General features: G+C 42.7%; 4 protein-coding genes across 6 annotated transcripts; 2 read left to right on the top strand and 2 right to left on the bottom strand.

The window, feature by feature from the left end:
- The first annotated feature begins 269 nt into the window (after positions 1-269).
- On the top strand, positions 270-3,144 carry ckma (creatine kinase, muscle a). Its single transcript, XM_028982352.1, has 8 exons — positions 270-427; positions 880-1,086; positions 1,476-1,630; positions 1,746-1,878; positions 1,956-2,127; positions 2,220-2,343; positions 2,429-2,618; positions 2,698-3,144. The coding sequence occupies exons 2-8, from the start codon at positions 894-896 to the stop codon at positions 2,874-2,876; spliced, it is 1,146 nt and encodes a 381-aa protein (XP_028838185.1). The 5' UTR covers positions 270-427; positions 880-893; the 3' UTR covers positions 2,877-3,144.
- Positions 3,145-3,307: 163 nt separating this feature from the next.
- On the bottom strand, positions 3,308-9,807 carry LOC114791859 (5-hydroxytryptamine receptor 2C-like). Its single transcript, XM_028982353.1, has 4 exons — positions 9,676-9,807; positions 7,636-7,865; positions 5,407-5,607; positions 3,308-4,257 (listed from the first exon to the last, which is right to left on the bottom strand). Exons 2-4 carry the CDS (start codon positions 7,847-7,849, stop codon positions 3,602-3,604), a joined length of 1,071 nt encoding a protein of 356 aa, XP_028838186.1. The 5' UTR covers positions 7,850-7,865; positions 9,676-9,807; the 3' UTR covers positions 3,308-3,601.
- A 1,158-nt stretch (positions 9,808-10,965) lies between these two features.
- On the bottom strand, positions 10,966-20,793 carry LOC114792927 (protein FAM122A). 2 transcript variants are annotated; one of them, XM_028984466.1, is made up of 11 exons: positions 20,677-20,793; positions 20,275-20,496; positions 18,593-19,904; positions 18,137-18,206; positions 18,012-18,065; positions 17,880-17,926; positions 16,323-16,380; positions 13,394-13,446; positions 13,245-13,300; positions 13,085-13,169; positions 10,966-13,009 (listed from the first exon to the last, which is right to left on the bottom strand). In XM_028984466.1, exons 3-11 carry the CDS (start codon positions 18,688-18,690, stop codon positions 12,895-12,897), a joined length of 636 nt encoding a protein of 211 aa, XP_028840299.1. In that variant the 5' UTR covers positions 18,691-19,904; positions 20,275-20,496; positions 20,677-20,793; the 3' UTR covers positions 10,966-12,894. The 2 variants fall into 2 exon arrangements, with proteins under 2 accessions (XP_028840299.1, XP_028840298.1); XM_028984465.1 differs by having other exon boundaries at positions 20,275-20,775.
- Positions 19,636-27,104, top strand: LOC114792926 (schwannomin-interacting protein 1). 2 transcript variants are annotated; one of them, XM_028984463.1, is made up of 6 exons: positions 19,636-19,943; positions 20,280-20,392; positions 20,472-20,562; positions 20,697-20,813; positions 25,642-25,759; positions 26,599-27,104. In XM_028984463.1, the coding sequence occupies exons 1-6, from the start codon at positions 19,791-19,793 to the stop codon at positions 26,697-26,699; spliced, it is 693 nt and encodes a 230-aa protein (XP_028840296.1). In that variant the 5' UTR covers positions 19,636-19,790; the 3' UTR covers positions 26,700-27,104. The 2 variants fall into 2 exon arrangements, with proteins under 2 accessions (XP_028840296.1, XP_028840297.1); XM_028984464.1 differs by lacking the exon at positions 26,599-27,104 and having other exon boundaries at positions 25,656-25,745.
- Positions 27,105-27,811: the final 707 nt, after the last annotated feature.

Genomic DNA, 27,811 nt, shown 5'->3' with positions numbered 1-27,811 from the left:
AAAGTAAGAAAGACCAAAAGATTTTCTCCAGCCTTCCCATTTGATGTGAGAACTTGTGCTATGTATGGCATGCCTGGCTAAAGGGTAGCTCGGCTTTTTTGGAGAGTGTCACTCTAGACCCCCGCCCTGTGCTACTGCTATGTTTGGGGGTGGGAGGTGTAAAGGGGGTTGCGGGGGCTTCGGGATCTGTTACAGCCATCTTGGTTGACTTCATGTCCAGGCCTTTCATGACACTAAACTGGGAATCAGAGACAGTATGTAGCCAATCAGAAATAGACAGGCACTAAAAAGGAGCAGCCAATAGCTGATGCCATGTCTGCTATATAAGTCAAAGCGTAAGCTCTTTTCAGCTGGGTGACCCCTATTTTGGCTTTGGTGAACAGGATCTGATCCCAAGGATTGTTACCTCTTGTTGTCTCGTGGGCAGGTAAAATAATAAACCAAAATCATTTTATTGAGGTCTGAATGCCTTTTATGTTGACAAAATGGCGGCAACAAACGTTCAAATATTTTGTTGCCTTATAACGCTAAATCTCTAGACTGTCAAAATTGGGGGCATGAAGCAGTGATCTTAAAATCTTGTTTGCAGCAGTTGCCAGGATGTTGGTGTTTGTTTGAGTGTGTGGTATCGAAGACAACGTTCTGCTAAGCCTTACCCTGTAAAGTAAACTTGGCTGGACCAGCCCGTGTAGCTGGATCCGTAGCTGGATTTCCCTGCTCGTCGGTCTCTGAACGTTGTCCTAATAAGCCTATAATCACACAAGATTTAAAGGCATTTACAATAACATTCCTGACTTGGCGGAATAGCAGTCGAAAGGCTTTTAGCTGCAGCTGCTGACTAACCCGTGCTTTTTTTATCCTCCACCGTCTTGCCCACAGTACTAAACGCAATCATGCCGTTCGGAAACACTCACAACAATTTCAAGATGAACTACAAGGTGGAAGAGGAGTTCCCTGAGCTGTCCAAGCACAACAACCACATGGCCAAGGTCCTGACCAAGGACATGTATGCCAAGCTGAGAGACAAGCAGACCCCCACGGGCTTCACCGTGGACGACGTCATCCAGACTGGCGTAGACAACCCTGGTAAAGGCCCACGTTCCCATGTGCTGTGGCATGTTCTCTGACATTGGCTTGTCTCTGCTGCCCCCCACTGGTTGTGTCAACACTTGCAACTCCATTTCTGTTCTGTCACACCTATTTGTCTGCAAAACCTTTTAAAAAACCTTTGAGTGCCAAACGTTCTAGACTTTCCCATCAGTTATAGAGTACAAAAAGTGGCTAATCTGATTTTATCCACTCTATACGAAGCATTTTGAATACTGTGGTTCATTTAAGGCCTAAAGCCATAGGTTTCAATGAAATGAAAATGAAATGTTTGTCTGTTTGTGTAGTTTGTGGCTTTTACATTTAGCGACACTTTTTCCCCTGTGCTTGTTGACTCCGTGATTCCATCATCACATCTTCTTCCCCAGGTCACCCCTTCATCATGACTGTGGGCTGTGTGGCTGGTGATGAGGAGTCCTATGATGTTTTCAAGGATCTCTTCGACCCAGTCATCAGCGACCGTCATGGTGGATATAAGCCCAGTGACAAACATAAGACTGACCTCAACTTTGAGAACCTGAAGGTAAGTCCCGTCCACATTTATAGAAATAAAAAAAATATATATGATATGATGTGATATGATATGATATGAAGCAGTGCGGATCTGATCCTGACGTTGTTCTCGCATGTGCCTGCAGGGCGGTGATGACCTCGACCCCAACTACGTCCTGTCCAGCCGCGTTCGTACTGGCCGCAGCATTAAGGGATATGCCCTCCCCCCCCACAACAGCCGTGGAGAGCGTAGGGCGGTGGAGAAGCTTTCGGTTGAGGGTTAGTCAGCAAAAGCCAAACATGCAAAAAGCGAGACCGGTTGAATAACCAATAATACTATTCCACGTGTTCCCCAGCCCTGAACAGCCTGGATGGGGAATTCAAGGGGAAGTACTACCCGCTGAAGTCCATGACCGATGCAGAACAGGAGCAGCTCATCGCTGACCACTTCCTGTTTGACAAGCCCGTGTCCCCCCTTCTGCTGGCTGCTGGAATGGCTCGTGATTGGCCCGATGCACGTGGCATCTGGTGAGCTTGATGCGCTTGCTGAACGTGGCTACTTTAAGTAGTTTGGTTGTGATTGCATTAGAGTTTAACATTAGACAAACCTTCACTTAAAGGCACAATGAGAACAAGACTTTCCTGGTCTGGGTGAATGAGGAAGATCACCTCCGCGTCATCTCCATGCAGAAGGGCGGCAACATGAAAGAAGTGTTCAAGCGCTTCTGCGTCGGCCTGCAAAGGGTGCGTCACTGACCGGAAACATCGTACACATGCACATACGCATAAGAAAATATGCTGATGGTAGTATTGTTACCTAAAATGGCAGATTGAGGAAATTTTCAAGAAGCACAACCATGGCTTCATGTGGAATGAGCACCTCGGCTACATCCTGACCTGCCCATCCAACCTGGGCACCGGCCTGCGTGGCGGCGTTCATGTCAAACTGCCCAAGCTGAGCACACACGCCAAGTTTGAGGAGATTCTGACCAGACTGCGCCTTCAGAAGCGTGGCACAGGTGAGGGACCGTGACAGAGTGTATCTAAACGTGAAGAGAACATAACTTTCTTCCTTGTTCCTACCCTTCCACCCTGAAGGTGGTGTGGACACAGCCTCTGTCGGCGGTGTGTTCGACATCTCCAACGCTGACCGCATTGGATCCTCTGAGGTCGACCAGGTCCAGTGTGTGGTCGATGGTGTCAAGCTCATGGTTGAGATGGAGAAGAAGCTAGAGAAGGGAGAGGCCATTGATAGCATGATCCCTGCACAGAAGTAAAGAGCGAGTCCAGTACTCGTTTTTGCATTTTTAATAACCATCGTGCAATGAAGAATCATACAGAAGAAACTGCTGCTCCAAGAGACTTTTCAATTCGTTCCAGGCTATTCTTTTCCTTTATTTTTCCACGTTGTTTCCTTGTTCACTTGGTAACATCCCGGGGGATCAGATTCTGATGACATCTTGTCATGACTTCACCTCAAATTTGACTTTGTAAAACAGTAATAACTTTCGGTGAATCAATAAATTTGACCATATTTAAAACTGGCATTTGATGCTATTCTTTGAACAGCTCTGCCTGCACATTCATACTTAAAGAGCTGGATGGAAGTTGGTCAATTAAGCAGACTGGAAGGACACACAAAGACACACAATGCTGTGGTTAATTTTGGTTCTTTATTGTTACACACAACACACACAGTATCTGGCGCATCTGCACCAAAATGTTCCTCATAAATGTATAAAATAGGCAGCAGCATGTTTTTTCATCTGGTCATGTGGCCGCGCTAATGACAACGCAAACACTTTCTTATAGACTCTCATCCAAAAGTGACTTCTTCATGACCTGGTAAATAAAGCGTAACTGGGCTTTTAATCTATAAACAGGATGTTGCAGAATGCATTTTATACATGAAAATAATCTTCTCACACTGCTGCAGCACTACAAATTCCCATTTTTAAAAAAATATACACATTATAAACAGTACACATGCCATAAAACGAGGTCACAGGCAAGTGCTGGGCTCCGTGGAAGGGCCACTGCCGCTGTTGAATGGCCTGGCAGTCGAACAGTCCCGCTCTTTTTTCCCATTCACGTTCCGGGAGGCTGGTGGAGCCGCTTCAGTTTTATATTTGCAGCGCAGTATGCGACAAAAGGCCTGACGGTATGTCTTGTTGAACAGTGTGTAGACCAGAGGGTTCACACCTGATGAGACATAACCGACCCAGACAAAGATGTCCAGCATTTTGTCCAGCACTGCTTGGTTGCATGTCTTTTCGGTGCAGAGCACAAGGACCATGTTGGTGATGAAGAATGGACACCACAAAAGCACAAAGAGCAAGAACACAATACCCAGAACTTTGGAGGCACGAGTCTCTTTCTTGAGTGCGCTGGCCATGCCTTGTTTCCCATTTTGCCCATCTTGGGCGTCTGAGGGCTGAGGGGATATGAGGGGAATCTCTTTGCGCTGCAGGAAGGTGGCATGATGACGCAGGACCCGTACGGTCAGACAATAACTCACCATCATAATCATCAGCGGGACGAAGAAGGCTATGAAGGAACCCACTGAGATAAAGAGCTTGTCATTCAGCTCACACTTGTCATTTACAAAGACTTTTTCCTGGTTCTGGAGACCAATTATGGGGACTGGAAGGGAGAGCACTGTGGGGGAAAAACATGGATACTTTGCTCATTTTGCATAAGTAGTTCAGGTAGAATTACAATGTAACAGCAATTTAAATTACAATTAATATTGCCTCAGATTTCTAGATATTTGCAATCACACCATAAATCAACACATAAATGTTCATATATGTGATACACAAATGCATTATCAGTCATTGTCGCAGTAAATACCCTCTTTTTGCCAGAAAAACAGCCCTGAGCCACCAAGGCATGGACTCCACTGGACTTGCAAAGGTATGCTGTGGCTTCTGATACAAAGCAGTCAGTACAAGACCCTGCAAGATGTGCTTATTCCAGCACAACCCACAGTAGCTCATTTGGATTGAAATCTGGATACACCTCCAACTTGTTGTCTTGATCAGTTTATATGATGTAGTGTTATGCTGCTGGAAGATGGCACTGCCAACAATGACTACAATGGTCAGCAGCTCTGTTTGGGTAGTTGGAACATCTTGAAGTAACATCGACAGGAACGTAGGATGCAATGTTAGACTAGCCTGATTAACTCACCAGTTTTAGGCTTTCAGGTGAAACAAGAATGTGTCTGTTGTGGTGAACATCACATTGTGAGATTTTTTTCAGAATGTGTATAGTGAATTTGTGAGTGAAATTATATTATTAATGCAGATATTTTTGGTTAAGTTAAACTCTCTCACTACCTTCTACAACTGGGAAAGTGCTGTGGTTCCATCCATTAAGTATTTAGTATTAATAATCCAACAGAGAAAACAAGTAGATAAAATGTGAAAATCACACCATACCAAAACCTTTAAGATGTTCAAAAATGCAGTTAATCTACCTTATGCAATTTTTGTTAATATAAATGAATTAGGAAACACAATTTAAAGAACCTAAAACTTAAATTTGCTTAATTTTAGTGCTCCACATGACTGTATTGAGACTGGTTAAATATATTTAACTCTGTCATAGTTAAATAATTGCATGGCAGTAGGTTTGCAAACACTAATTACAAAACATAATTTCACTATTATGTTACTATGAAAGCAAGATTGCATTCTGAAATTTGTTTCACAGATTTTCCATATGTATGCTACCCTTCAAGTGCTCTACAGTGAATTGTATTTGAATAAATGTTCAAATCGATATGCATTGTAACATACTCACCCACGGAAACAGACCAGACCATAGCAATCTTGACCACTGTTTTGTTGAGAGAGTTAAATTGACTGTACTTAATAGGGTTGCGAATGCCAATGTAGCGGTCCACAGAGATGGCACAAAGATGCATGATGGAGGATGTGGACAAGAGTACATCCAAGTAGATCCACAGGGGGCAGAGAACCCTGGGGAAAGGCCATGAGTGCTCTGTAGGAGACAAAAACACATATTGCATTGCATTGCACTACATTCCAAATGAATTTAACTATAAATATGTATGACAAGCTAAATATGGCTGCAGACATTTTAGGGGTATAACTGCTGTAGTTTTTGTTTTGGGACAATTTTTTTATTTATATTGGTGTAAAACAAATAGGACAAAATGTTAACAAAATGTCCCAAAAAATCAACCAGGATATGCAAAATATGGCAAATCAACAATGAGCAGAAAGAATCTACCAAAAGTAAACTGTCTTGTTACTTCAAATTCAAATCCAGTTTGCATGAACTTTTCAGCATTTGGTGGCCATGCCGGATTTAAACTGCAATTGACTGAAGGAAGGCTTATTCTTCCTGGTGCCAGGTACTTTCCTTGTTGACTGACATTTGCACAAGCTTGAGAGTGCAAACATTAAAAGCTCATTGAACAAACAGGAAAAAGAGAGGGCTACAGCCCCCGAAATGGCCAAAAGCCAGGCAGTAGGCAAATTAAGAAAGAGGAGCACTCGTGCTAGTTATGTGCAAACATCCTTGGAGGTAACTGAAGCACGGATGTAAAGGAACTGAGTACATAGATAAATATATGTGAGAATTTCTTGAATACAAACTATATATGAGGCAAAAGTAGTAACTTCAATCCAGATTTCTGTCTCTCAACACACAGTGAACAATTTGCAATATTAAATCAAAATTTCTATGTATATTGCTTAACTGATCACTGAAACCTTGAGGATAGGTCCGAGAGGGAAAAATCCGAATTGTGAACACCACGCAGTAATTGGTTGCGGTGGTTGTCCCGGGTTATAAACTGTCACTGCCTCCCACAGTGACCTTTCCACAGAAGCTCAGGACGTTTTGCCTGAAGTGAAACAGGTCTACAGCTGAAACACAATACCACACTGTTATCAATCATCAGCCTGTCAGTGCAAGTCTCGGTAACATCAAAGGATGATTTAGTGAAACTGTAGTAAAATCTTTTCAATTTTTCTTTTCTCTACTGAACAAGTCACAGAACCTAATACTATCAAGTCACAAAAACTAAAACCTAATAAAAATTATTCTATTAGTTAATCTCTAAAACATTTTCCTTCATGAACAGATTTGGAAGGTGGGTGGGTATCAAACCCCGCCTGTCTGCATTACAACAAAAAAATAGTTCAAATGTGATCATTTCTTTATTCTATGTATGACCCAGCCATAATCCCTGTTTACAAAAATAAACAGTGATATTATACATTATGACATTACATAATGTAACACTTTATTACATCTCTGGTGGGGCGACAGGCCCAAGAGATTAATATCCATACGATATGATCATGTGGTTGTGAAATATATATATATTTTTGTCAATCACTTTTTTGTGATTGGCAGGAAGGACACAAATGCTCGACTCTGACAAAAAGAAGAATGTAATAATAAGACAGGAAACATACCAGGGTGACAGGAACACAATGCTCGCACGCAGACTAGAAAGTCTCATCAACAGCAGAGAAAAAGCTACATTTGCTCCTGTTCATCATGCCCCACCTCTTATGTCCCAGTGAAGTGTGAACTTTGAAGTAAATAAGATTTGAAGTACACTTTAGTGACTGATCTGAACAGGATGCAGATCCCTCCATAACAGACATTTACCACACACGCTGCACCAGGAAAGCCACCAGCATTGTGAAGGACTCTACACACCCCTCACATGCACTCTTCACCCTCCAACCATCTGGAACATTCAGAGCATTCGGGCCCTCACTGCCAGACTCTGCAACAGCTTCATCCCACAGGCCATCAGACACCTAAACACTCAGGGACCTTCCAATATGAACTGACCTTAGATGCACAACTTGGAAGACTGAATTGGTGCTATTCTATGGTGCTGTGTGCATGTTTGCCCAATCCAACAGATTCTCTTCTTCTTGTTCTCGCCTGGTAGGTTCCTCAAGAAGAAGGCCACACGACACCTTTATTGTGACTGTTTAAGGACTTTGAGACCTGAATTGGCAGTGATCTGCATGTACTTACTGTACAAGATGCTGCTGAGCGAGATGGGCATGACCAGGATCCCCACGAGCATATCTGTCAGAGCTAGAGAGCGCAGGAAGAAGTTGGTGGCATTCTGCAACTTCTTCTCCAGGGACACGGCCAAGATGACCACGATGTTTCCCCCCACAGTAAAGACGATTATTGTCAGGACCAGCAGGACTGGCCAGTCAAGATAATGGGAGGATTGATCCATGTTTGCTTGTAAAATGCTGTCACAAATGAAAATTAATGAATTATATAAAAATATAATTAAATATAAATGAATTAATCATATAGAATCATATATCTTGGCAGTGGTGGCAGTGGTGGCCTAGCGGTTAAGGAAGCAGCCCCGTAATCAGAAAGTTGCCGGTTCGAATCCCGATCTGCCAAGGTGCTACTGAGCAAAGCACCGTCCCCACACACTGCTCAACCATCACGCCTGTGTCACCGTGTGCTGTGCTGCAGTGTTGCAGTGTGCAATGACAATCGCTTTCACTTTCATCTAAACTCAGACAAAAGTCTGTATCTGTTCTTAGAAAAAACAAGAACTTGATTTACATCACAACAGGTTTTGAAGGTTTCTTTTGAACATTCTTTATGTTGTGCTGTAGTTCAAGTGAAAACCTTAATGGGTTTTCTTCAGAATTTTGTCGGATGATAAAAGACAATGACAGTGAAGCCTGTTTCCCTTTCTATGAAAACTTGAAATAAAAAGAAATTGTAAATCCAACCCAACCCAGACCCAACCTCAACATTGGTCTATCATTTAAAGAAGGAATTCTGGGGAATAAAATAGAGGTCAATCAACATATTTTTACACAATTCAACATATTTTACACTGGAGGTGGGTGTTGATTTACTTTATCACACTTTTTACTTTATCACATTTACATTTCCACACTGAAAAAAGAAAACACTGGCTAAACTTTAAAAATGTAAGTAATCTGTCACACCTATTTTTTTAGCATTGCCGTAATGTAATAAACCAAACAAACCTGCTGTCATTAGTATTATAGTAAAGTATACTACAACGTATACTTCAGCAAACAGATCATCAGACTGAGATGGTAACCAAGTTTAATGTAATAAATAAAAATGTTCAGTTGTACCTTTCTTGTAGAATTGTGCTTTCAATAAAGAACTTTATGTTAACCAGATAGTTAATTAATCGTTACAATTCAATATTGCCTATATGCACAGCAATTAAAAATATACATATTGCAGTGATAAATGCAGTTGAAAATGTGGTTAGTCTACAGCATGGAAAGGATTAAAGATTCATTTCATTTTAATGTGTGCTGTGTCTGCCCTCCAACCTGTACAAACATTTTTGAACGTTTTGGACTTTTTTATAGAAATAATATTAACTTGTTGAAAACGTTTTGGACTTTTTGATAGAAATAATTTTACCTTGTTGAAAATTGCCAGTGAAATGACTTTGACCACAAATGCAATGCTTGCCTACTAAGTGTAATTTAGAAAGTTAGCATGTAAAAAATGGAGCTACATGGACATGAATATAACATTATGTGTACAAAATAATTGATCAGAAAATTTCCTGTCATCTTGAGCTTCTTTTGGTGCACCTGTGTTGTGCTCCTTTTCTCTTTGCTGCATGCCACTACGCAGGCCTGGTAGATGGTGCTACATGGTCGATGCATGAGAACTAAGAACTATTACCCTTCTTGTTTTGTGGGGGGGGTTGTAGTGGTACAATTAAAAATGAATCTGCTTTACACTTAAAAACACTTGTGAACTGATGGTGATCTTTTCGTTAAAAAGGTCAATAGTTGTCCTGAAACCCAGACTGTGCTGCTTGGCACCTACCTTGCATAACAGTTCATTTCATTCCTTATTTCTTTTAAAGCCTTCAGTGTTCTAATATCTTGGACAAAATGACCACTCACAGCTCAAAGGTTTAACAGACTCAAGTATTTTATCAGCCTCAATATTAGAATGTTTTGTAATCAGGACATATGAATCATATATTAGCATTTGCATTGAAACCATTAACTTGGAAAAAAAATCTGATCTTACCTTCAGAATACCTCGCTTTATTTTCTGTAGGTTGTCAAAATGTCTTTTTATCACTCTCACTTCATCAGCTTCATTTAAAGCACTCTTACTTGGTGCTGAACAGGTTTGGTAAGTAGATACAATTACTTGTTTAGTGGGAGTGACTGCATTACCACAATTAAAACAGCTCCATGCACTTCCTGAAGGGGATGGTTTTCAAAGTAAACTGTCTTCGAATCAGATGTGATTCTTTCTGGGAGTTTGTTGGTGAATACAGTTTATGATGCTGATGCTGTAGTTCACACTATCAACCACTAATGACCCATTATATGTTCTGCTCAGAAGTGCAGTCTGCAGATTTGGTGCAGCAATTTAAAACCTAGTTTTTATCCCCTATTATAAGCTATGACTTCTAAAGGGTCAGAAGACAATAGCTCTTGATTCATTTCCTCTAGGGAGTCTTCAGTCTTTCCTGCGACCATCATCCTCATCTCAGCGAATCACCAAAAAAATTCATTATAAGTGCCAATCACTATAGTTCTGAATAATCACTTTTTTATTGCATTTGGTGTTCAACACTCACATCTTTGTAAATAGAGTGCATCCAAAAAGTGTTTTTCCACATTTTGTTATTTTACAGCTTTATTCCAAAATCAGAATCCAACACACAACACCCCATTATGACAATGTAAAAAATAAAAGAAAAAAGTTTACTTGAGGTTTTGGCAAATTTATTTTAAAAAATAAATAAATAACGGAGTCTGAGTTCAAGAGTGCCCTGGAGCAGGATTTCATCCAGGATGTCTCATTGCTGACTAGTCTCCCCACAGCATGATGCTGCCACCACCATGCTTCACTGTAGGCTGCCATGTGCCTTTTGCTAATGAGTGGCTTCTGTCTGGCCACTCTACCCTAAAGGCCTTACTGGTGGATTGCTGTCCTTCTAGAAGGTTCTCTTTCTCATCCACTTTTGTACTCGAACATGAACTGTCAACTGTAGGACCTTATATTGACAGATGTGTGTGTTTCCAAATCAAGTGTTTTTAATACATTTGCCAAATCCTCAAGTAAACCTTTTTCACGTAGACATTATGGGGTGTTGTGTGTGGAAATATGAGGGGAAAAATGCGCTGTGAATAAAGGATGCACTGTATTTTATTATATTCCTTGCTAACACAGCAAAGAAAATCTGAAGTCTAAAACAAATCTTTATCTAAAAATTATTTTCTATAAGCAGGAACAGATCAGATGAACGCCACAAACGATCCCACTTAAATATCACTATATAAAGCATTGCCGTAATAAAATGAATAACAACAATAATAATAATCTTTAATACATATAGCATCTTCCATACACAAGGACACATATCCAATTGAAGAGTAATAAAACAAACAATTATGAGCAGTGAGCTTCAATATACATTTACATACAGTTAAAAAAATACAAATACAAGTCAAAAAATAAACGTATTACAACCCAAACTAATCTGAGAACTGACAAAACTATCCAGCACAATGTGAGTAAAATCATAAGAATAATTAAGAAACAAATCGCAGGAAGATATAACATATTTCAGTTTCAGCATGAAGATGATTACAGTTGTGGACATCAGACCCAACAAGATTAAAATAATGACACCAATCGGACTACTGCTGTAATAGTATTTTTTTTATTTTATCAGATATCATGTCTAGAAAAAGGACTAAGAGAATTAAGGCATATTTTTTCTGCTATAACCACTGCAAGTGCAGTAAAAAACATGGAACGATTTGCTTTCATAATTGATAATCTGGGCTTTAAAAAGCAGCAAGAAACATAAAAAAAAAAGTCATTACGAGGATGTGCTCCTCCTGGTCACATGACCTGACATCAGAACCTGGGTTCCTTACTCCATTAAAATGAAAATCACTGATTTCAGAACGTTCACTGAACATCTGCACACAAACATTTGTCTATTGCACTGTGGACCGATGTGCCATGGGCGCAAATCAACACAAGTGACATACCAAACCCAGATTCACAGTGTGAGCAACATGATCCACCGGTTGAGTTGATCAGAACTGCATTCAGACTCAGGAGATGAGCCGACACCAGCTGTCAGTTGTAAACAGAAAAGTCCCTCTGAGCTGTAATAGGTGGGGCATGTTTTCTGGATTTGGACTCATTTTAAAGCTTCATGTACAGTGGAGTCACAATGATATTTGTTTGTGTGTGTATGTATTATTATATTAATTATAATACTGATGTTTCATTCTATTAACAACAGTTTGTCATTATTATCATCATCCTAGAAAATCAGACCTGTAACAGTAAAGATGCATTTCAAGCACAATGTATGCCTGTGGGTGTGGCCTATTTAGAGATAATAATTTGTTTAAAAAAAAACATGTTTTTTTTTAATGAACATTTTTTGGCATTTTTTTTTTTAGACTTCCTGTGTGTGGTGGAGTGATGTGATTACATGAAGTGTTGATGAGAATCATGGCTACCGGAATCACATGACTACTTTTAGTTTTAGCTGAGGATGGAGCAGCTCTCTTTTGAAAAAGTTATTTCAACTTTTCCTCTTCCTGGCATTTAATGTTCAGAACACAAATTTAGCACTTTCCTTTCATGTAAAAACAGAGTAACAAATTAAATTCATGAATAATTATCAGAATACATTAACCAAAATCCATAGTTTATTGCCACATCTTCACTTCTTTTGGTACCGACTTCCTTCTGCAGCTGATTAGGAATGGCAGCTTTTTTTTAAAAAGTGCAGATAAGATTTGGACCATGCTCACCAATGATGCATGTTCTGCAACATCACGTTGTCATCTAATACACACCAGAAGGCCCCTGCTCATTTGTTCAAACCAGCAGGTCCTCTTGCTCACTTTCTGTCCCTCCTCATCATGTGGAAGACGCGAGTGTCACTGCCATTCCTTTAAAGTTGGTTGTTTGGGAGACGGTGACATGAGCACAAATGTCACCAAGATTGTAAAGAAAATACTGAATTGTGTAACCAGTGTGCACAACGCTGTCCCCAGTGTTTTTTTTTTTAGGGCAAAAACATCTTTCCTTTAATTGCACCAAAAGGGGAAGAAATGATTTCAGTTGCACTTCACCTTCAAATCCAGGCAAGTCTTTCATTCTGCCAGTCCTCAGCTCGAAGCTCTAGTCTGAAACCAGCCCCTGAATGAGCGAACTGAACTTGGCTTTGGTAAGAGGAGCGATGATTTGCTGAAGAATGGTCTAGAAGCTTTGGTGGTGGTGGGTGAATGGAGGTGGGGGGGAGAGGGATACGGGGCAGTTCAGGGGACTTGCACACACAGGCAGGTCTTCCGTTGAGTTGGCAGCCGGGGAAACGCTGCGGCACAAGAAAGGAGGAGTCAGACTCCACGTAGGAGAACCGCAGAGCCAGAATCAGTAGGAGCCAACCTACCTGACCATATAACTAGACAAGTGGGTGGGATCGGTTACTCCAGCTACAAAAAGTTTTTTGGGTGGACCGTCGGATTCCACTCCTCCTGCAAACGACAAGGAGAAAAAGTTAAGACCGCTGCACATGACATTTTCGGAAAGATGAATGCTGAACCGCCCACCTTTTCTTTTGAGCGGAGTCAAAGCAGACCACCGCACAGCAGGATTCAGAGTAGCGCTGTAGATCACAGAAGAGCATTACAGCGTGGCTGATCATGTGAACTGATCAAGTGACAGAAATTCACGTAATATTCCAAGGAAGACCACGTACCCCCTGAATCTTCGAGTTGGGCTAGGTGAAGAATTGGGTGTAACACCGATGTCCTATGGACAGAAGAACCATGATACATAAGCATGGATCTCCACCATATTCAGATGTGTACTAACTAGGGATCGAAACTGGGGGACCTTCAGCCTGATCGGACAGATCACTGATCGACCGGTCAGTATTCCGATGCTGCAAGTGAGCACCACTAAAACTATGAGGCGCCCTTTAGGACAGAAGCAGAGTGAGATTTGCAGGAAAGGACCAGCACCTCCTTCTGTAACGATCCGTTTTCTGAAGCCCAGCTTAGTGCTCCATCCTGGTCGGAATGCAGCGCGAGAGGCATCGAGAAAGCCCGGTTCAGACGGAACAGGGCGTGTGCTTTGTGCAACACCGATTTTGCGTTTCTGCTTTCAGACCGAACAGTAAAATCAGAGTGAAAACGTACATTCAAAATGTAGGCGTGGTTAATGCAGTCACTGTGCACCACCCTCACGACCCCACCGCATACTAACTGAAACGTAGGCCTGTAGGTGTCATGTGATATTTCTACACTGCCAACAACGTGCAACATTCATGGGCAAAACACACCTGGCAGCGGATCCAGTAGGGTTAAATCTCCTCCATCTTGATCTCAGAGCGTGCTACGATACGGTGTTTCGGGCGGTCAATGAGTCATAGCGTTAAAACGAAATTGCCCGAGTGCCTACTCATCAGGTACCCACGCCACAGAAAACAACGGGTTTCTGAGCATTCTGAGCGAATATTGCCAAAAATATCCATCAAATATCCATATTTTTTAGTACTAACCAAGTAAAATGGATTGATAAATAAAATACGATTGGTTATGTAACTGTATTGATTGAAAAAAAGAATAATCAAGTCATCTGCATGATTAACACCTATTCCCACCCAAGGAAAAAATGGACCATACCAACCAGGACACTAGTGAAGTTTTATCATTCCGCAATGTTGGTTTTAGTTAGACTGTTAGTTTAGATGTTCTAACTGTGGGAAGTAGCAAAGTACATTAAGTGGTAATAATACGATGTAAGAATGTTTTCAGACCTGGAGTCTACTTCCACCCTGGACAGCTGAACAACTTTACAATCTCGCAGTGTCCGGTTGAAAAAGATTCTCGTGCAGGAACTGGATCTCTCGCGCGCTTTTCATAGTGATGTATCCTCATGGAAGGAGCCGCTCCTGCTTTCTTGTGAATGTCACCCTGCTTCTGTCCTTACTGCATCGATTATTACTTCCAAGAGTTATTTGGGTATTTACACACCGGATTCCAAAAAAGTTGGGACACTAAACAAATTGTGAATTAAAAACTGAATGCAATGATGTGGAGATGGCAAATGTCAATATTTTATTTGTAATAGAACATAGATGACACCTTTAATCCGAGTAAATGTATAATTTTAAAGGAAAAATATGATTCAAAATTTCAAGGTGTCAACAAATCCCCAAAAAGTTGGGACAAGTAGCAATAAGAAAAAAAGTCAATTTGAGCATAACGAAGAGCTGGAAGACCAATTAACACTAATTAGGTCAATTGGTAACATGATTGGGTATAAAAAGAGCTTCTCAGAGTGACAGTGTCTCTCAGAAGCCAAGATGGGTAGAGGATCACCAATTCCCACAATGTTGCACAGAAAGATAGTGGAGCAATATCACAAAGGTCTTTGCACCTATCATCATCAACTGTGCATAACATCATCCGAAGATTCAGAGAATCTGGAACAATCTCTGTGCGTAAGGCTCAAGGCCGTAAAACCATACTGGATGCCCGTGATCTCCGGGCCGTTAAACGACACTGCACAACAACCAGGAATGCTACTGTAAAGGAAATCACAGAATGGGCTCAGGAATACTTCCAGAAACCATTGTCAGTGAACACAATCCACCGTGCCATCCGCCGTTGCCAGCTGAAACTTTACAGTGGAAAGAAGAAGCCATTTCCAAGCAAGATCCACAAGCTCAGGCGGTTCCACTGGGCCAGGGAGTGAGGATGGAGTGAGGCAAAATGGAAGACGGTTCTGTGGTCAGACGAGTCACGATTCAAAGTTCTTTTCGGAAATCTGGGACGCCATGTCATCCGGACCAAAGAGGACAAGGACAACCCAAGTTGTTATCAACGCTCAGTTCAGAAGCCTGCATCTCTGATGGTATGGGGTTACATGAGTGCGTGTGGCATGGGCAGCTTGCATGTCTGAAAAGGCACCACCAATGCAGGAAAATATATTCCGGTTCTAGAACAACAGATGCTCCCATCCAGACGTCATCTCTTTCAGGGAAGACCCTGCATTTTTCAACAAGATAATGCCAGACCACATTCTGCATCAATCACAACATCATGGCTGCGTAGGAGAAGGATCCGGGTACTGAAATGGGCAGTCTGCAGTCCAGATCTTTCACCTATAGAGAACATTTGGCGCATCATAAAGAGGAAGGTGCGACAAAGAAGGCCCAAGACGATTGAACAGTTAGAGGCCTGTATTAGACAAGAATGGGAGAGCATTCCTATTTCTAAACTTGAGAAACTGGTCTCCTCGGTCCCCAGACGTCAGTTGAGTGTTGTAAGAAGAAGGGGAGATGCCACACAGTGGTGAAAACTTGTCTTGTCCCAACTTTTTGGGGATTTGTTGACACCATGAAATTCTGAATCAACATATTTTTCCCATAAAATGATACATTTTCTCAGTTTAAATCCGTGATTTATGTTCTATTCTGAATAAAATATTAGAAGTTGGCACCTCCACATCATTGCATTCAGTTTTTATTCACGATTTGTATAGTGTCCCAACTTTTTTGGAATCCGGTTTGTATTTATTCGGTTACTTCTTTTTGATTTGCATTAAAGAAAAACAGATTTTTATTTGTATTTGCTGGTCTCAGAAGGAAATAAAACCACATGGATCCACAGAAAACTCACCGGCAAAATCTGGTCCGGCCCATGGCCAGTGGGAGGCAGGGAGGTCAGAGGTGAGGCGCTAGTGGAAGAACGATGAAATGAAACCGAATTATTCTGCGGAAAAGTATGCAGCTTAACTGGACAAATAAGAAAAAATTTAATAAAACAAACTGGCCTGGGTGTTTTCTATAAATATTACAAAATGTACAAAGAGAACAGGATAAGTTATAGTGCAGGAAAGGTTTTGCTGCAAAAAATGTTGTTTCATCGTCTTTTCATGTCATTTATATGTCCTGGCTATAATGAACAAACAGGTAAGAGACTTTAATACTCTGCTATAATCCACTGACCATTGCCACCTTTTTTAATATTTCTTAACTAATGGACCTTATAATTTTTTGCACCTTCTTGTAGGGATGCACCGAGTACGACTTGCATTTCATTACCCGCCGATACAGAGTACTTGCTAAAAACCTGGTTTAAACGTACAGCTTCAGTCATATAATTTAACTAGATTGCAATTAAGAACATTGATTTAAAATAGACCCCACGTCTGTAGATAGACCCCACGTCTGGAGCATTTCCTCGAACACATGCGCTATAGCCTGGCCGGGGTGCGAGACGTGGAATTGTTCCGGCGTGAAACTCTCGGCTGTCCACTGGGAGGTTATGCTAATTAGCGACACGGGGCTAACACGGCTGGTCCGAATATCCGTGGTGAAACTAAACGCAGAGGAGGCTGGCAGTGGGCTCTGGACGTGTTTATTTTTTTTCCACGGAGTGGTCTTTGTATGGTCGTCTTCATTCACTTTGAAATAGTTCCACACGGCTGACATGTCTCGTCTCGCCTCGACCTTCTCTCCGCTCTGAGCTGGGGGCGGGGCCTGGAGGCGGGGCCTGGGATTAACCCCTTACACCCCGCTCAGACATAGACATCTTTCAGACCGTGGTATCGTTTTTTTTTTTTTTAACGAGTACGAGTACTTTAGAAAATTAGGTATCAGTATCGGTGCATCTCTACAGTCTCGTATAATCTTGTTGCCTTTACATTTATCCAGAGAGACTTACAATCGGTAGTTACAGGGACAGTATGGAGGAAATAATTTAACTGAGGATAGTGGAGAACCATCATGAAAAAAAACTTCTTTGTAAGGCTAATCTTAAAAAAATTGCTAAGGAGAATGAAGACTGGATGCTCCAGAGCTGATCCAGAGTCATGGGTGCATGCTCGTCCACCAACACATTTTTTTCAAGATGACAATTTACAGGATTCATCTGGCTCTAACTATGAAAGAATGGAACGAGGATCATCATTTCACACGTGGAGTCCTGAGTTTAACCCCACTAAGAAGCTCTGGACCAAAATATATAGTGATGGTGCATATGTTGACTGAAATGGTGACATGGTGAAGACCGTGTATATGAAAACACTGTATTGGTATTTTCCCCTCCTAATGCCTTTTAAAACCATTCACATGGGGATTGTTCTGTCTTGTCATTACTGGGAAGCTTTTTATCATCCATGCATTTGTTGTTTGGTGACCCACAAGATGTGGAGGATTTGCATGGACTCCCTACCAAAGTTTGTGCAGACTCCCTCTGAGACTCGTCTCCATGTTCTCCACCTGAGGGGGGATTTTGCCATATCAATCCATCAAAGGTGATCAGAAATTCGGTAGCCTATCGACTATTAAAGTGCATGCAACTCACCAGCCTTTTAGGATCAACTCTTTCGCTGGTCAGGGTGAAGGGAAAGTGCGGGAGCTGAGGAGAGATGAAAGGACTCAGTATAATGTTCACTGCGGCAGTTTGGGAGATGATGTTCTCTCGCTCACCGTAGAGGGGCAGCTCGGGTTGACGGAGACGCTGCTGCGGCGGTACCGCGCGGTGGCGCTGCTGCTGTCACTGTTGGGGGAAACATGAAGTCAAAGTGAACTTTATCATCATCTCACTATATACAAGTACACAGAGAGACAAGATTGCGAAGCTTTTGAGATTCAGTGTGCAAAAAGACACACAACTCAAAAACATGACAAGGGACATCGTGGACAAACTAGACAAACCAGGCAGACAAGCAGCAGCAATGACAGAATATCAGTGTGTGGATGGATTTAGTTTAAAGTGTAATGTGGCATGTGATATGTTCTGATAATAATCAGCATAATGATTTCTTTTCATCAGCGACAGAAATGACAAAACAATAAAGAGCGATACAAACTCTCGTGTCGTGATCTCAAAGTGAAATAAATACACAACATAGCAGCGTGAATGTGAGATGAATCCGCACCTACCTGGCGCAGGTGATCATGGGGGCGCTGTTGGACCTCCGCAGAGCCCCGCCCCCAGCGCCCGCCGCGCCTGCGCACTGGTCCACCTCCATTCTCTCCATCCCGCCGCTGTGGTGCAGAGGGCGGCCGGACGCAGCGCTCTGGCGCTCCGCGGGCGCCGCTAATCGACGGCGGTGGAAGCCCGAGCAGCAGGCCGGGCCGTCGCGGTCCGGTTCGGTCCAAAAACGCGGGCTGAAGGGGGGGTCGCGCTACGACGCCCCGCGCTCCCGCATTTCCGTCCGCCCGAATAAGGCGCCTGCGGAGCGCGGACGTGCGCGGCGAGCCGCGGTAAACGGAGCCGGAGCTCCGAGCCGCTACATTCCTGCTGGAGGGACCGATCGGAGCGTCGCTCGGAACCGGGCCAGCCAGGCGAACCACGCACTTCGCTTCACGGCGCCAATGAAGACGCTGCTCGAGCTCTTAATTCGGCGCGAAGTTCCCAAGTTGGAGCGACTTCGTCCCGCGGCGGCGGGGCGGCGCGCTGCAGCGGCCCCGCGATACGGATCCGAGCCGGGCGGCGTTGTGCGCGATAATCGGACTCCTTCTTCTCTCCCGACGTCGTAAATTCATCGCATCCACATTTCTTTTTAAAACTGGCAGCCCGCGGTCCGAGAGAGACGTCGCTCGTCGCGCAGCAGCGCCCCGCTCAGGCCGCGACGGGAACTGCGGAGAAAGTCGAATCGATAAAAGAAGTTGGGAAGAATCTGTAACAGCAGACCTTTAAAGAGCGTTCGGTGACCGGAGATCTTCTCCAGGCGACCAAACGTGGTGACACTAATCACTGTACCCAACACTGAAGAGAAATAAACATTAAAAGAGATTCTGCGTGTCGTGTGTAACTGTCCCGATTACATGGACTAGGTTAACATCCCTGCTACGGGTTTAATTGTAGGATTTGCCCTCTCATGCAGCTGATTAATTTAATATATGTGTGTGTGTGTGAGGTAAGAGGTCGTTGCATTATTAGAATAAAGATCCGCGCGTCTGGGTGACACGGGGAGGGCGGGAGGGAAGCGCTGGTATTTCCTCCAAGCGGGGGAAGTGCTGCGTGAGAAAAGTTGCGCTGCACTTTCGGTCTGTCGCGATGACGGGAAGCGGACGCTGCGTGCAGTGGGCAGGAGAACGTCCCGGGAACGTCCGGAGAACGTTCTTCTGAGGACAGATGGAGGAGGACAGAGGCGACCCCGAGGCTGCAGCTGGCGTGCTGGGCTCCGCGCTGGAGGAGCACGTCCTGCCCATCATGCACTGGGAGGCTTTGAGCCTGAGGATTGCAGAGCTGGAAAAACAGGAGAAGGAGAAAAGGGAAAGGGCAAAGGTTAGAGAATCTAGCAGAGAATCCTGCTGCATGCATGCAAACTAAATGCGGCTGTACAGCTGCAGCAAGAACATTTTTAAAAAGTGATCTGAATACTCTTAAACCAAAATGTTGGAAATGTCCAATTTTATCAGATTTTTTAAACTATTCTGAGAACTGCCATTCTCTTATTGACATCTGAATGTAAATGATTTTTAATAATGCATTACAGCCGACATGTGAATAAAAGGCCTATTTGCCGCCTCTGGAAGCCATGCGCTCAGGCATCGGGTTCACGTGCTAGAGGTTCGAACACTCCTGGGTCTCATGCAGGGAATGTTGTGTCCATCACCTCAGTCTGTGGGCGTAGTCGAAGAAGAGAACTTTCCGGAGGACAGATGTCAGGTGCTCCGTGGAGAAAAGGAAGAAGATGTGTGGAGAGCAGGTCGCGTTCCAGCCGTTGCCTCCCGGTACCTACTTTTCCAATTCGTCTCGAGTGGTGACGCACACGGATTTCTCTCGTAACATCCCGTCTTTTTTCCTTTACAGGTTCTACAGTCCGAAGAATCTTCAGCTGTGCTTCATCAACAACACAGAGAGTGATGAAGAGGACGAAGAGGAGGATAAAAGCAGCAAAGAGGTAATCGCTGAGATCAGGGCACCATGCAAGAACCATTCTGATTTGAGGGGATCGTTATATGAGGAATGAATCTGAATACAGTTTTTAGTAGCAAGACGGCAGAAACCAGCTCACTTCGGTGTTTTTTACTCCAGCGACATTCCAAAGGAGAAGAAACTTCAGGAGGGCGGACTCCGGGCCTGAAGCAGGAAGTTCGAGCTGCACTGAAGGCCCTGCGGGACAAGCTGTGGGCGGAGCAAAGAGAGAACGAGGTGAGAGGTGAAGGAAGGAGGGCCTTGCTCGGCCGCTGCTTTTTCCTGGCATGTGTTGCGATTTCTGCGTCGCTATTTCATTGGAAATAAACGTAAAAGATTCATAAGTATTAAGGTAAGAGCATAGGAAAAAAATGGTATCTCCCTTTGAATGTTTTCCAGAGGCTATAGCACAGGTGAATGAAACCAAATATAAAAAACACATTTTGTGTTTATTAAAGAACGAAAAAGAGCATGGCTCCGAAATAAAAAATGAAAATACAACAGATGCAGACCTACATAGTAACGGCGATGGACAGTGAAGGAGGTTCAGGGCCGTCTTTTACATGCACATCTAAACTTGCGAAGGGTTCTGTCTGGTGGTTTGGCCCTAATACGTGCGAGACTGTGTCCGTGAGTCTCCGTTTTAAGAATCTTACTTCAAGGGCTTGAGGGGCTCAGGTTTCACGTCCTGCCTGTGGTTGCACCTCGGCTCGGCTCGGCGCTACGTGTTCTCACTTCTCCTCACGTGTTTTTTTTTTTTTTTTCAGTGAAGCAGACACAAGATCAGACACAAAGCTCTAAAGGCATCTAGATTAAACATTTTATTCAATCAAAATCACGTACGCAATACTACAGAAACCAGGTTGAGGCTAAAAGCTGCTGCTGATTTCCCATTTTAAAAAGCTGCGTAGAAAGTAGAGTATAGATGACCCATTCAGCGAGCAGTCAAGCCGTTCATATGTTGCAGCCTGATGTTTCATTTCAATTAAAGGCTAACTGGGTAAGAATTCATTTCACCAGAAAGTAAATGCGCGGTTCCTTCTCCTGCCTGCAGACACTCAGCCATTTCTCTAAAGCAGCAGATCTCGTTTCGTCTTTAAGAAGATTCTTAACTCACTTGGTTGTAGTGAATTGCTACAGTAGACGTCTCAAACATGACATGACAAAATACACTGCCTGTCCAAAAAGAACGTCTCCAGCCTACCTGCTATAAATCCAGGCGGGGACGTTCCCATTGGATAATTACTGCATAGATGATTATGGTTCAGCCGGCAACAAGTTATTTAACCCGAACCAATGCAGTGAGTAGCTTCTCATGTTGGAAGACACATCCTGTGGTCGTGGAAAAGTTGTTCATCTGTGTCAGGAGGGTCAAGCTATTGGCATGCATCAATCAAAGAAAACATCTAGGAAAATTGCTGAAAGTACAAACGTTGGTTCCAACACATTATTAAAGGGAAGGATTGTGGGAACCATCATCTTTGCAGAAGATTTCATAGTGTGAAGAGAAGAGAAGGCATTGGGATTAAACAGCAGAGCAGTTTTAAGAAAACCACTTATCAGAGAGGCTACTGAGGGGCAGTGGTGGCCTAGCGGGTCAGGAAGCAGACCCAGAATAGGAAGGTTGCCGGTTCGAATCCTGAGCCGCCAAGGTCCCGTCCCCACACGCTGCTTACAATCAGTAGTTACAGGGACAGTCCCCCTGGAGACACTCAGGGTTAAGTGTCTTGCTCAGGGACACAATGGTAGCAAGTGGGATTTGAACCTGGGTCTTCTGGTTAACAGGCAAGTGTGTTACCCACTAGGCTAATACCACCATTGTCATGGCTTCCCACTTCTCACTAAAGGTGGCGGGTTGCAGAGGACACATTTCTTTGTGTCACCATGTGCTGTGCTGTGTTCCACAGTGACCATCACTTCACTTACGCCTCAATAATCTAGAAAAGAAAGCATGAATTTGCTCGGGAGCATAAAGCAATGGAAGAAGAGAGGAAGCCATCATGCCCATGTGGGGTTGTTGCGTTCAGCAATGTTATGTCCCCAAAGAGACGTGTCAGCTGGGCCACCGCCCCGCCCGCAGGGTGCGTCCATTTGAGGAGCCACCTACCATGAAACGGGCAAGGAGGGCGCAACTTCAGTTCTCCAGTAGTGATTAACCTCGTCTGTTGCATGCTCGCCTCATTTTTCACTCCTCTGATCTGCCCTTGCCTGCTCTTGTTTCTGACCCTCGCCTGGACATTGACACCTCTTCTGCCTGGCCTTCGTCTGATCTGAAGACTCATCACCCCGCTTCCTGTATACCCAAGCCACGGTAAAAGCCGCTCCTCTCTCGCCACTGCTGTCTGCTCCGGCGGCCCTGCCTCACATCTCTGCATGTGTCCCCAAACGACCCCACTCCTCCACTCCTCCAGCTCCAGACCTCTGAGTTCTCCAGCTTCTACAGCTGGAGGAGACGTGTGGGTGAATGCACCCCCTGAGGCCTGCCGTGATACCTGAATGAATATAGACCGAATCACCAGGTTATTATATCATTTCTTCTTCCCTGACGGCACGGCCATTTTCCAAGATGACAATGGCAGGATTCATAAGGCTCAAATTGTGAAAAAATGTTTCAGGCAAAGTAGATTTGACACTTTTTTGATAAAATTTTATATGTGTATTTACAGGGAGAGCAGAATTATTAGGCAAGTTGTATTTTTGAGGAATAATTTTATTATTGAACAACAACCATGTTCTCAATGAACCCAAAAACTCATTAATATCAAAGTTGAATGTTTTTGGAAGTAGTTTTTAGTTTGTTTTTATTTTTAGCTATTTTAGGGGGATATCTGTGTGTGCAGGTGACTATTACTGTGCATAAGTATTAGGCAACTTAACAAAAACCAAATATATACCCATTTCAATTATTTATTTTTACAAGTGAAACCAATATAACATCTCCACATTCACAAATATACATTTCTGACTTCAAAAACAAAACAAAAACAAATCAGCGACTAATATAGCCACCTTTCTTTGCAAGGACACTCAAAAGCCTGCTATCCATGGATTCTGTCAGTGTTTTGATCTGTTCACCATCAACATTGTGTGCCGCAGCAACCACAGCCTCCCAGACACTGTTCAGAGAGGTGTACTGTTTTCCCTCCTTGTAAATCTCACATTTGATGATGGACCACAGGTTCTCAATGGGGTTCAGATCAGGTGAACAAGGAAGCCATGTCATTAGTTTTTCTTCTTTTATACTTCTTTTTTCTTCTTCTTTTCTTCTTTCTTCTTTGCTGGCGTCTGAGTCGGACTGGAGCTCTCTGCCCTTTACCAATTCAGCCACGGGCCCATCCATCTGGCCCATCAAGACCCACTCTCATTTCATCAGTCCATAAAACCTTAGAAAAATCAGTCTTGAGATATTTCTTGGCCCAGTCTTGACGTTTCAGCTTGTGTGTCTTGTTCAGTGGTGGTCGTCTTTCAGCCTTTCTTACCTTGGCCATGTCTCTGAGTATTGCACACCTTGTGCTTTTGGGCACTCCAGTGATGTTGCAGCTCTGAAATATGGCCAAACTGGTGGCAAGTGGCATCTTGGCAGCTGCACGCTTGACTTTTCTCAGTTCATGGCCAGTTATTTTGCGCCTTGGTTTTTCCACACGCTTCTTGCGACCCTGTTGACTATTTTGAATGAAACGCTTGATTGTTCGATGATCACGCGTCAGAAGCGTTGCAATTTTAAGAGTGCTGCATGCCTCTGCAAGATATCTCACTATTTTTGACTTTTCTGAGACCAGGGGCTCATCTCCTGTTTCCAAAATGCATCACAAACTGCTTGAGAAAGCTGTTCTACTATGATAATTGGTGATGAAAATAAATTATGTTCAATAAGATGTACTATGTTCAATAAGATGTACTAGCTGCATCCATGTTACCACGTCACGTTTGATGTGGTAATTTCACAGTTCAAAGACTCGTTCTCGCCCCCTACAGTGCAAATCGGCTAGGTATACATCCCGCTAAAATATCAAGGTGAAAGTCATCATAGTGTAGTGGTTCTTCTTCTGCGTTGTGTAACTTTTTGATTTTGTTTCTTGTACTACAAATGATGAGCTGATACCCAAGAGATTTTCTGTGCAAAGTGTATTCTGTACAAAAAGCAAGGTCGCGTCAGAACATCGCGTCTTTCTGCACCTCTCTCTACAATATACAGTATTAAAATAACATAAAAAAAATATTCAAAAAATAACACACATGCAAAATATTCCTAATATGTACATAAATTAAAATGAAAGAAATAACTTTTTGCACACAAACCCCACGCACCTCTCACAACTCACGCCATGTGTCCAAGAGACCTGAACCGGGTCTCAAAAACAAAATAAAAGTCTTTACTTTACTTTTATCCAAAGCGACTTACAGGAGGAAGACACCAGAAATCTTGTTCAATTTCTATAGAATTTGAGTTTACAAACTAAGAGCCCTGATAAGGCACAACTTGTCAGCGAAGAGCATGCTCGGAGATTGTTAAGTGCTAGACGAAGAAAAAATTATAATGTAAATATATATTTTGTATTGTTTTGTGCAAATAAGAAACTAAAAGACACAAGAAAGAAGAAATATACTTATAAATCTAGTGTAACCATTTAACTACGGCACAATAACTTGGTACAGACGAAGCTCCCAACCCAATTTTATTTTATTTCTTTTTTTTTTAACATTTTAAAATATTACCACACTCTGCAGCAATTTCATACTGCAGCCTGATATATTTATCAGGGCCAGAGAGTGATTCTTATGTTTGCATGCCATTCACTGAGGAGAGGTGTCTGGATATCTCTGCTTCAAATTCCAGATGTGTCGCTGTAATACTTTTCCTATCTTACATTTACAGCACTTGACGAAAACTCCAGAGAGAATTACATGAATTGGTAAAAAAAAAAAAACAACCATTGTAAATCCCTCATTTGACTCACTAGGATCTGTATCTGTAAATATCTTTGATAACCCAGAACCGGACTTTTTCTCTTTGTGATTGGTGAAGTGTATTTCTCTGAGTTAACTGATTGTTGCAATTTCTCAGCATTTGGCTCCTAGTGAAACAGCGATGAGGAGGACGCAGCTGGAGCTCAGCTACTTGCAGGAATGTTCTGTGCTGCAACTGGGTTCACTTAGAGCTTCGCTCAGCCAGGACATTCATGGTGTGTGTGAGTTTTCACCAAACAGCAGCATGCACCTGCACATGATTCATGCACATTTACCCAGCATGCACACTTACAAGATACATGCACACACAGAAATGAGGAAAACAGAACCCCTTCATTTAAAATGCATTGATTCTGATAATAATTATGCTCAACTAAAATGCAGTTGTGTCGTACCTTTTCCAATACAACACTGAGATTTGGACCATACAATTACAGAAGCTCTCTAGATAATCCATGGTAATTAAGACTCTCTCGTGCATTTTTCTTCAGCTCACCTCATGGGTTTCCAATGGTAGGAGCTGGATTGTCATTTTTTGGTTGATTTGTGTGAGATTGGGTTCCTTCTGGTTTTTATTTACCTTTACAGGGATTGCCTATAATTGTCAAAGGCAATTTCACCTGTTTCACCATTACAGGTGGTGCAGGGCAAACAGCCAGCATACATCCCACAGTGTCCTTCAGTCCGTTTCGAATGGCTATAGGCACACAACTATATGCTTTGTGTCAGCATTATCATTTTTATTGGCTTGTTTCTTCATGCTCCATACATTATTGCACACCCTCTTCAGAAGAAAAATTAAATAAATAAAGTGAAGCGAATGTCATTGTGATACACAGCAGCACAGCACACGGTGCACACAGTGAAATGTGTCCTCTGCATTTAACCCATCACCCTTGGTGAGCAGTGGGCAGCCATGACAGGCGCCCGGGGAGCAGTGTGTGGGGACGGTGCTTTGCTGAGTGGCACCTCAGCAGTAGCAGTAAAGCTTGTTTTTTCTTGTGTATCCTGTATAGACATTCAGTTTTAATTCTGGCTTGATGTCTTCTTTCAGATCTGAGCTCTGATCTTGTGGCGCTTCTGTTAATACGAGACCATCTGCGCATAAAACAAGATGCCATGCTTCTGGACGTACAAGACATGACCTCCCTTTGACTCTGCCGGGCTTTACAGCAGATTGTAAATCCTAAAATACACCAGCATATAGGATGGTGAATGCTTGCTGCGTGATAATCTGATAGTAATGAGGGGCACAGTGCTCTTTTCTGCGTCTTAAAAGGCTTGTTTTGTGAAGGGACATTTCTGGGGAAACTTTTTTAAACATGTACTTTATAACTGTGTATGTGCCTTTTAGTTGAGTGCCAGTAGTATTGCCCAGTATTTTGTTACAATATAAATTATTTGGGTCTCCCCACTATGTACAGATATCCAAGTTTTATAAACTGCAACTGTGTTTAAATGTTCTCTGTTTGCACAGTTGATGTTACGACATGAATTTAATTCAGTGTATATGTGAATTTTAAAATATGCACATATTCAATAAAGTAATGTGATTTTGTATTGCTATTGTTAATCTAGTCTTTATTTTTGTAAGTGGCAACATGTGTCGTGCAATTAACACTGTGCATGCCATTTTTCTTATTTATTACAAATGTATGAAATTAAATGAGACAGTTTAACATGTCTGCACACTTACTGTGTGTTTCAAGTTATGTTTCACACCAACCAAACATATAATCGCCCTCCTGGCTTGAAAATGTTCCTTTTCGGGTAAAAATGTTCAGTTTTCAGAAAAATCCACATGATGGCACCACATACTTATCTGGTCACATTCACTACCTTGTGTGTTTGGACATAGTTATGTGCAGTACGAACAAAGACATCAAGATGGAGGACATCAGAAGCGCTGTAACGAAAGAGTGTAAAAGGTCAGCAGTTTAGGGACATTGTGGACATTTACTGGTCTGGGGAATAAATGGGTTCTGCTAAACACCACATATTAGTTTGAAATACACCAGAGCATGTTCTAAATAAGAAAAGACGTAAGAAAAAAAATGGCAGCTAAAAACCACCGAGCGCATCTGGGATGAAAAGCAGGACTGAGGAAATGAAAGAAGGAGGAGGTGGAATGACAGTGAGGAACGGGGAGTGGGGATTGGACTGAAATTTGAAACAGTGTCTGATTGAGTCAACATAATTTTTTGTATTTCTATTCAATTCATGTTGCTTCCTGGCACTTGATGGTTGTGACCCAGCCTCATGACGCA

Source organism: Denticeps clupeoides, chromosome 6 (genome assembly GCF_900700375.1).
Source record: "Denticeps clupeoides chromosome 6, fDenClu1.1, whole genome shotgun sequence".
Lineage (NCBI taxonomy): Eukaryota > Metazoa > Chordata > Actinopteri > Clupeiformes > Denticipitidae > Denticeps > Denticeps clupeoides.
This window is presented reverse-complemented; position numbering and strand designations above follow the sequence as displayed.

What these genes read in the sequence shown, in the direction of transcription:
- LOC114791859 (XM_028982353.1), bottom strand. Translation starts at nt 7,849, where the DNA reads ATGGATCAATCCTCCCATTATCTTGACTGGCCAGTCCTGCTGGTCCTG. An exon ending in GCTCAGCAGCATCTTGTACA is followed by an intron (nt 5,608 to 7,635) that starts GTAAGTACATGC and finishes TGTCTCCTACAG; the next exon opens with AGCACTCATGGCCTTTCCCC. An exon ending in GGTCTGGTCTGTTTCCGTGG is followed by an intron (nt 4,258 to 5,406) that starts GTGAGTATGTTA and finishes TTTCCCCCACAG; the next exon opens with TGCTCTCCCTTCCAGTCCCC.
- ckma (XM_028982352.1), top strand. Translation starts at nt 894, where the DNA reads ATGCCGTTCGGAAACACTCACAACAATTTCAAGATGAACTACAAGGTG. An exon ending in TCAACTTTGAGAACCTGAAG is followed by an intron (nt 1,631 to 1,745) that starts GTAAGTCCCGTC and finishes ATGTGCCTGCAG; the next exon opens with GGCGGTGATGACCTCGACCC. An exon ending in CCTTCAGAAGCGTGGCACAG is followed by an intron (nt 2,619 to 2,697) that starts GTGAGGGACCGT and finishes TCCACCCTGAAG; the next exon opens with GTGGTGTGGACACAGCCTCT.
- LOC114792926 (XM_028984463.1), top strand. Translation starts at nt 19,791, where the DNA reads ATGGAGGAGGACAGAGGCGACCCCGAGGCTGCAGCTGGCGTGCTGGGC. An exon ending in AGAAAAGGGAAAGGGCAAAG is followed by an intron (nt 19,944 to 20,279) that starts GTTAGAGAATCT and finishes CCATCACCTCAG; the next exon opens with TCTGTGGGCGTAGTCGAAGA. An exon ending in GTTCCAGCCGTTGCCTCCCG is followed by an intron (nt 20,393 to 20,471) that starts GTACCTACTTTT and finishes TTTCCTTTACAG; the next exon opens with GTTCTACAGTCCGAAGAATC.
- LOC114792927 (XM_028984466.1), bottom strand. Translation starts at nt 18,690, where the DNA reads ATGGAGAGAATGGAGGTGGACCAGTGCGCAGGCGCGGCGGGCGCTGGG. An exon ending in GAGTTGATCCTAAAAGGCTG is followed by an intron (nt 17,927 to 18,011) that starts GTGAGTTGCATG and finishes ATCCCCCCTCAG; the next exon opens with GTGGAGAACATGGAGACGAG. An exon ending in GGGAGTCTGCACAAACTTTG is followed by an intron (nt 16,381 to 17,879) that starts GTAGGGAGTCCA and finishes TTCTTCCACTAG; the next exon opens with CGCCTCACCTCTGACCTCCC.